Genomic DNA, 7,851 nt, shown 5'->3' on the forward strand with positions numbered 1-7,851 from the left:
TAATCAGCTGCCTGGCTGGACCAGACAGGGCATTTTGCGTGGCAGAGAAAAGGCTGGAGGGTGAGCTCTCGGGAGGAGGACAGCAGGTGCAGGTGCCCCAGACCCCTCGCACAGTGACGGGGGCTCCTGCCCAGCCACCCCTGGCTGCCTGGCACACCTCCACACCAGGCTGGCTCCCCACGGCCATCATCGCCTGAAAGGCCTGGAGATGCAGGCAGCAAAGCCCTGAACCCCCCGCTGCCACCATGGCCCTCGCCAGCTCACCCCTCCTTCTGCTCTGCCTACCCCATCCCCACTGTCCCCTCCCGCCGCCCCTGCAGCCTCCCGAAACCCACCCTGCACCGGCCAGCTGGTTCCCAGCTCCCAGGCAGCAGGTTTAATTAGATTGCAATCCTATTACATAGCTGCCTGCCCGCCCGCAGTTGCTAATCCTGTTAGGCATCCAGTAAATCTCCCTGTGTCGAGCTTTGTCCCTGGTGTACGGGGAGGGGGGCTGCTGGTGGGTGGGCTCTGCTGAGCCAGGATGTGACCCCCGGGGTGCAGAGCTTTGCCTGGGGACTCACCCCTGAAGAGCCCTATGGGGCTGGGAAGAGCCCAGGGGGTTGGAGCAGAGGGGCAAGAAGGGGCAGTGGAGTTTCCCCTCTCATCTCTGGTCCATCTTGCCCCCTCTGAGATGTAGGACCAGGGTGGAAATGCCCTGTCCTTGAGCCACACACACAGCCTGGGTGTTTGCCACCACATCATGGTCATTACCGCCTCCAGTGGGTGCTGAGCCCATGGGTCTGATCATGGGGCGGGATGAGGAACAGGGGCTGAGACAGGGTTGTCCCAACCAGATGGGGTGTACAGTCCATGCAATGCCCCCTCCCACTGATGCTCAGTGCCCTGCAGAGACAGGGAAGCTGCTCATGGCTACTGGCAACAACAGGGACACAGGGCCACTACTCCACTGCTCCTAGGTGGGCGCATCCACTCATGGGGAGCAGAGTGGGGCTGTTCCAGGCAGCGGGGTGACACCAACCGTCTGTGGGCTCCTGAGGCTGTGGCCCCTGCAGGCAGTGTGCTCTCAGACCCATGCATTGGCACAGCAGGCAGCACTGGCACCCCACTGGCAGTTTCCCCCAGGCCTATGAACTCCCCGTGTTTCTGCCGGCTTGGGGGGGGACCCCAGTTGCCCTGGCACAACACAGCTGCCCGTGAGAGCACAGTGCCACGGCAAAGTCATCCCAGCTCTGTGGTCTGCCCTGCAGCGAGCTGAAAGACTGCAGCCCCTGGCCCCCCACCTCTTGCCAGCCACGTTGCTCTATGCCGGAGCTGCGTCAGCCCCAGAGCAGCCCACCACAGAGGAGCAGCTCTTGCTACAGACTCCTGATCAAGAGCCAGAGATGCATCCCCTAGGCACACCCATGGCCCAGCAAAGAGAGGAGCACAGCCCCAGCTCAACCTCGAGCCCTCCCAGCTCTGCCCCGGACTGAGCCACAGCAACTTCTGGAGACAAGTTCAACCAGGCTGTAATTGCAAGAACAGGGTGGCACAGGTGGCTGTGTGCCCACCCAGAGGAGTCCTGGCGCTCCCGGGGACGGGCAGCCGGCAAAGAGAGCGGGTGCCGGGCCCCACGGGGTTGCTGTCCGTGCTGGAGGAGTCCGGGCTGCCGCCAGCATCAGCTGGTGCAAATGCTGTTGATGGAGGCCACGGCTTGGTCGACAAGCCCCAGCTCCTCCTGTTCATTGACGCAGAGCTGGTACCCGCAGCCCTTGCGCCGGGGCAGCGGCCCCAGGCGCCTGCTGGGCTTGGCACGGGGCGGCAGCAAGAAGCCGACGCTGCCGGCAATGAGCAGGTGCCAGATGCTGTGGATGTAGAAGTAGTTCTCCTCCGTCTCCACGAAGGCGTAGAGCAGCACAGCGGCTGCCGCGATCAGCGCTCCTGGGCACAGGTAGAAAGCCCAGCGCTTCCAGGTCGGCGGGTAGCAGTGGCGGCGCCGGATGGTGCGAGCCGTCTGCAGTGGGGAAAGGGAGGGCTGGAAGAGGCAGCCCTGGCAGGGGTGGTCATAGCCCCTGTGCCACGGCGCTGCATCCCCCAGGAGCCAGGGAGGGGGCTTCATGGGGAAGGGTGAAGGCAGCAGAAAGGACATGCTGGCCAGGGTGTGAGGCTAGTGGGCAGGATGCTGAGCGCAGCTGGGGTGGGGACGTAAGAGGACAGGCACAGCATCTCCTTACCCAAGCAATGGCCATGATCCCCAAGGCGAAGAGGCTGGGCCCCAGCAGGTTCCAGAGCCCATGGCGGTCCATCTGCAGAGCCATGGAGAGCAGCATGGCCCCCAGCAGGTACAGCACCTGTGGGGAAGCGGGGCACCCATCAGGATGGGTCCCCTCCATGCCCACCCGGTGCGCACCTTCCCCGCACTTGCCTGCTTGATCACAGGCTGGAGCCGGGCCATGGCGATGACTGTGACCCAGACGGACATGAGGGAGCCCAGGAAGTCACAGAACTGCAGCACGTCGTACTCCATGATGCAGAACACCACGATGCCCGGCTGGTCGCAGGCGTGGTAAAACTAGGGTACGGGGGAAAGGGTGTGAGAGCTGCCCCACACAGCCCCGACCCCTCACCTGCCCCACCAGCTGCCTGCACCCCGTGCTCACAGTGGAGAAGAACATGGTGAAGATGTAGACGGCAGCTTCCAGGAGATAGTGGCTGCGGACGGCGATGGCCACGGGAGGCACAAACATGACATTGCTGAGGCACAGCAGCAGCGTGGAGAGGAGCTGGAAGCCATAGGAGAAAGCCTCGGCGTTGTCTGTGCAGCCCCAGCCGTTCCAGCCTGTGGCCGAGGAGAGCCACCGTCCGTCACCCCTGTGGCACTCGCAGGGGCTGGGGAGGGGGCGGGGAAGCCCCCTTCCAGCACCCAGGGGGACTAAAGGGGGGCACAACCCCCAGGAAGGAGGGGAGGATGCCAGGGGGGTCCCTGGGTGCACTGGGCACCGTGGGTGCCCGGGTCAGCTCTCACCAGCTTTGCACTCGCAGGCTGCGTACAGGTAGTTGTTGGTGCGCAGCAGCTTGCACTGGCCATAGATGCCGCAGTCATTGATGCAGGGCGAGAGGTAGGCGCGCAGGTACACTTCGGCTGTCACGTTGGTGCAGGGCTCGAACCTGTGGTGCAGGAGAAGGGGGTCAGCCCTCGCCCTGTGCCCCTCGAGCAGCTCCTGCCTCCACCAGAGGCACCCCTCGCACCCAGGCTTGGCAGGCAATGGGAGACCCAGGGACTGGGCAAGTGCGGAAATGAGCTGCTTTGGTGCTATGTATGGCAGCTCAGAGCTGGTCCCCAAGGATCTCGTGTGCTGCAATTTTCTGTGCCAGCCTGGGTAAGCAGGAGGAACGTGGCTGCGCTTAGACCCACTTTGCCTTTAGCAACATGCTCAGCTGGCTCCTATTTTGTCTAGATCTTGCTGCGAAAACACCGTGCCCTGCAATGCCTGCGTGTGACCATGCTGGGAAAGGACGGACAACAACTGGTAGGTCAGCACGAACTAGAAATGCTGGGTCAGAGCAGTCACAGCACCCTCACTGCCCCGTGCCGCCCATGCACACAGCTCTGGGCGCACCCAGCACCTCGGCAGCTCCAGCACGCAGGAGCACAGAGAGGCCCACGTCCCAGTGTCACGCACCACCGTCTGCACGGCACAGAGACCCGCATGGGCTCTCGCAGGTACAGACACACTCACACAACAGCCCCTCTCCTCCACAGGGCTCTCAGACAGACACACAGGCCAGGAGCAGAGCCACAGGCACAGGACCGGTCCCTGGAGATGCTGAGCAGAGCAGGGGCACAGCAGCCTGACCAGAACTGCCCCCTCATAAGCACAGCCAAGCCTTGTCCTCGCAGTGACAGCACAGTCCCCTCCCGGGCAGGGGTACAGATGGGCACTGCCGCGGAGTCGGGCAGGCACCAACAGATGCACGGCGTTCGCAAGCTGACAGGCGCTTCCTAACCAGGAGACGGAGCAAAGAGCCGCGGGGACCCACAGATGGTCAGGCAGGCGCAAACAGAGCCATCCGTGCCCACGCAGGCACTCACATGGTGACACGCAGCCCATGAAGCCACGCGCACACACGTGAGCAGTGACACACAGCGCAGGGGCCAGGCGCACCCACGGACCCACAGTGCACACGGATGCAGGTCGTGGTGGGGACATCCCCTCTGTGTGCACAGGGAGGGGACATGCCGGGGCTCTCACCCGTGCTCCGTGGCGCAGAGGGATCGCAGGCTCAGGTACCAGCTGCCTGTCTGGGGGTAGGGGATCCGCAGGTGGCTGAGGCTGGCTGTGGCATTGACGGAGAGCAGGAAACCTGCCAGGGATTCTGCAGGCAGGGAGAGAGCTCCAGGTGAGCAGGGCAGGGGGCAACCCCTTCCCCTGGGCAGAGCCAGGACAAGGACAGAGCACGCTGTGCCAGGCTCCGGGGACTGATGCCCCCATGGTCCCTGCCATCTCCCACCCATCCTCTCACTGGACATGGCCATGATAGGATGGACACACACAGCCCAGCCTACCTGTCTCGCAGGTGACCGATGCGTTGTCACTGGATGTCAGTGGGACTTCATGGTTCAGACACCCAAACACTGTCACGTTCTCGCCACACAGGGAGCTCTGATGGCAGAGGAGGAGATGGCCCTAAGCCAGTGCCGGGGAAATCACCTGCTCTGGCAGCACCCAGATCACGGCACACCACTTAGCGGTGCCTGAACCCACTGCCCATCACCCAAGAACACCCCAAATCCAGGCCATCATCCTGCCCTCAGACCACCCTAATCTGTGCTCCATCAACCATGAGCTCCCAAACCATGACCCATGACCCAAGAGCACCCCAAAGCCTACCCCTCACCCTGCTGCAGCCCCAACATCACCCATCTCCCAGCCTGTACCCCCCAGGCTACCCTGCACCATCCAGTGTGCAGCATGGCCATCTCACCACGTTGAGACGCAGCTCCAAGTTGAGCACCCCACCACTGTCCAGCACCGGTAGGAGGTTGATGACGAAGACAGCAGGGCGGTCAGGCGGCACCGACACGTTGGGCCCGAAGAAGATGTAGAAGTGGACGGAGAAGGTGTCCAGCTCATTGCGCAGCGTGGGGCGGACTGGCCAGCACCGCTCACTAGCAGGTGAGGCAGTAGGAATGGAGACCGGGTGCTTGGTGGCATTGGGGCTGGTGGGCGGAGGGCTGTCCCCCAGTGCCAGCCCACCCACGGAGCCGAAGGAGTGGGGCATGTTCATGGACGCACTGGAGGGCGGGAAGGGTGGCCGTGCCAGGCTGGGTCGGGAGCAGTCTGGGGGGCAGAATAATCAGCCTGGGGACTGCACAGCCCCTCCAGCCCCCTTTTAGCTCCCACCTCTCCTTCTTGCCCACCACTCACCTCCACCTGCAACCAATGCCCAACACCTCCCCGTGTTCCCATCCCAGCAGAGCTGGGTATCACCCTGCGCCCAGCTGGGACCACATGCTGCAGCTATCCTTTACCCCTGCACCAGTCACACAAGCAGAGTCAAGACCATGCTTCCCCTAATACCTCCCCATGCACCCTCACCTGTGAGCTGCACGGTGACCTGGAAGGAGACGGTGCCTGGCACCCCCGGGTGTTTCTCCACCAGCACGTAGTACCAGTGCTGCCAGAAGGGCAGGTCCAGTGCCAGCTGGCAGGGAGCATGCTCCCGGCAGTCCAGCGCCGTGGAGTTGTGCAAGGGGGGAGCCTTGGCCCGCACGCGCAGCCAGAGTGGGCAGCCCTCGGCCCCGTGGCACCGCAGCACTTCCACCAGCACTCGCGAAGTGTAGCTGGGCACAAACACCCTGTGGGACAGAAGTGTCAGGTCCTGCCCCTCACTGTGGACCAACAGGGCTGGGGAGGCAAGCCAGAAGGGATGGGGCACCCTAAGCTCCCCACCCTGGGCATGCCCCCTCCTTAGAGGACTTTCTCGCACTCACTTGTAGAGGCAGGAGCGGTTATGGGGGGCCATGCTCTGCTCGGTGACATGACCAGGGTACAGCACAGCAATGTTCACCAGACGCTGCACGATGAGCTGTGGCTGGAAGAGATACTGGCACTCCTCGTACAGCCCCTGCACCAGCAGGACAGTCAGCACGGAGCAGGGAGAACAAGGGCACTGTCCCCAGTTGGGACATCTGCCCCAGGCACTGCCAGCCCAGAACAGCCAGGCCCAAGCAGAGCCCTGCCGTGAGCCCTGCCACCCCATGGTCCCCACAAGCCCTTCACCTTGACAGAGATCTTGCCCTCATCTTTGGGCAGGTGGGCAGCCAGGAACCAGTCCCCGGGTAGCGGGCTGGTGACGTTGAACACCCCTGTGGTGCGGTTGGGCAGGGTCCAGGTGAGGGTCAATGCGAAGGAGCCAGGGACAGCCGTGTCCCTGGGGAAGTGTGTGTGCAGAGGGTTAATGACTGAGGGAGCCCCTGAGCGGAAATACCTGCAGGAGAGATAGCAGTTAGCAGGGTGTAGGCTGGGCATCGTGGCAGGGCCAGCCTGCCCTACATGTGGAGTTCTGTCCTCCATGCTATTATGAAGCTCAAAGTCATCATGGGAAGCCACCTGTAAGCTGGGACCTGGCTGGAGGCTGTGAGCTTCCCTGGGTGGGTGTTCAAGCAAAACTGCTCATGTATGAGGTGCACAAAAGAGTGGAGCCTGCAACAGTCCTGGAAGGATGAATCACGGCGAGTGAGCATGCATGTGTGTGTGTGCACGTTTGTGCACATACGCATGTGTGTGCACGCATCTACTCACACAAGTGTGCCTGCATATGAGTGCCCGTGTGCATGTGCATGCCTGAGTGCTCCTCTGTATGTGTGTATGACTGTACATATATGCACCTGTGCATGTGCAAGCAAGAAGCAGACAAGAGCAAGCCGGCTCCAGGGCGAGCCCAGGCAGGGGGCAGGAGGGGCAGGCAGAGGCAGGCAGGAAGAAAACAGGCAGAGGAGGCTGCTTACTCACACGGTGATGCTACGGTCTGGGCATTGATCCCCAAAGGTGCCACCCTGCTCCTTGAAGGTGATGAGGTTCCAGACAGCAATGATTGTGTCCTCAGGTATGTGGAAGTGGAAGAGCTCAATACTGGCAAAGGAGCGGAAGGGGCTGAGCTTGCGTGGCGTGCGGGTGAAGTAGTCGGTCACGAAGAGCCCATCTGCAGAGGAGACCCAAGGGACTCCTAGTGGCATGAGGGACTGGAGGCGTGCAGCCCCCCTTCCAGACTAGGCCACCCACACAGGTTCTGAACATACCCTAAAACCAGCAGCCCGGGGGCAGGAGGGGCTGGGGCTGTAACGTTTCAGAGTGTCCCCAGGGCTGATGTCAGCTGTGCCCAGCTGCATCTCCCAGTCCTGGCACAGTCTGCATCATGCCTGGCTCAGCATCGCCTCAAGCCCAGGTCCCCGAGCTGCAGGCACGCATCCACTGGAGCCTGAGGAGCCCTCAGCCCTGGCTGCTCAGGCTCTGCCCATGTGCAGACCACCTCTTTCAGCTCACCATCCTCTTCAGTGAGGACCTGCTCCCTGCATTTTACCTGTAATAAAGGGCCATTCCTCACAGCTCCAGCCCTGCCCCAACAGCTCAGCTCCCACAGGGACACAGATTTGCCCCTTCTCTGCCTGCTCAGCACAGAGCCCATCATAAACCGCAGAGTCCCACCCTAGAGCCACGAGAAGAAGGAGTGAGCAGTACACTTCCTGCACAGCCTCCCAGCTCTCCCATGGTTTGCAGAGGAGGAATGGTGCACATATGTGTGCACATATGTACACGTGGGTGCTGTCTGCGTGCACAGCAAAATGGAGGTGTACACACCCACATG

General features: G+C 62.4%; 2 protein-coding genes across 2 annotated transcripts in view; both read right to left on the reverse strand.

Annotated features, from left to right (window-relative positions):
• Window positions 1-1,495: 1,495 nt before the first annotated feature.
• Window positions 1,496-7,178, reverse strand: TMEM8B (transmembrane protein 8B). The gene is made up of 12 exons (XM_068423221.1): window positions 6,999-7,178; window positions 6,267-6,417; window positions 5,978-6,111; window positions 5,583-5,842; window positions 4,969-5,324; window positions 4,550-4,646; window positions 4,236-4,359; window positions 3,008-3,150; window positions 2,643-2,821; window positions 2,408-2,554; window positions 2,217-2,333; window positions 1,496-1,996 (listed from the first exon to the last, which is right to left on the reverse strand). The coding sequence occupies exons 3-12, from the start codon at window positions 6,007-6,009 to the stop codon at window positions 1,661-1,663; spliced, it is 1,791 nt and encodes a 596-aa protein (XP_068279322.1). The 5' UTR covers window positions 6,010-6,111; window positions 6,267-6,417; window positions 6,999-7,178; the 3' UTR covers window positions 1,496-1,660.
• Window positions 6,995-7,851, reverse strand: part of NPR2 (natriuretic peptide receptor 2) — a 12,153-nt gene continuing 11,296 nt past the window's right edge. The window contains exons 22-23 of the mRNA XM_068422115.1: window positions 7,530-7,566; window positions 6,995-7,188 (exon numbers count right to left, since the gene is read on the reverse strand). Of these exons, the coding sequence (XP_068278216.1) occupies window positions 6,995-7,188; window positions 7,530-7,566 (231 nt within the window). The remainder of the gene's footprint in view (window positions 7,189-7,529; window positions 7,567-7,851) is intronic.

The sequence above is a fragment of the Nyctibius grandis genome, chromosome Z (genome assembly GCF_013368605.1).
Source record: "Nyctibius grandis isolate bNycGra1 chromosome Z, bNycGra1.pri, whole genome shotgun sequence".
Classification (NCBI taxonomy): Eukaryota; Metazoa; Chordata; class Aves; order Nyctibiiformes; family Nyctibiidae; genus Nyctibius; species Nyctibius grandis.

Coding starts and splice junctions, on each gene's coding strand:
- TMEM8B (XM_068423221.1), bottom strand. CDS start 6,009: ATGGCCCCCCATAACCGCTCCTGCCTCTACAA. Junction 5,325..5,582: donor GGTCACCGTGCAGCTCACAG/GTGAGGGTGCAT, acceptor TCTGCCCCCCAG/ACTGCTCCCGACCCAGCCTG. Junction 2,555..2,642: donor TCACCATGTTCTTCTCCACT/GTGAGCACGGGG, acceptor CCCGTACCCTAG/TTTTACCACGCCTGCGACCA.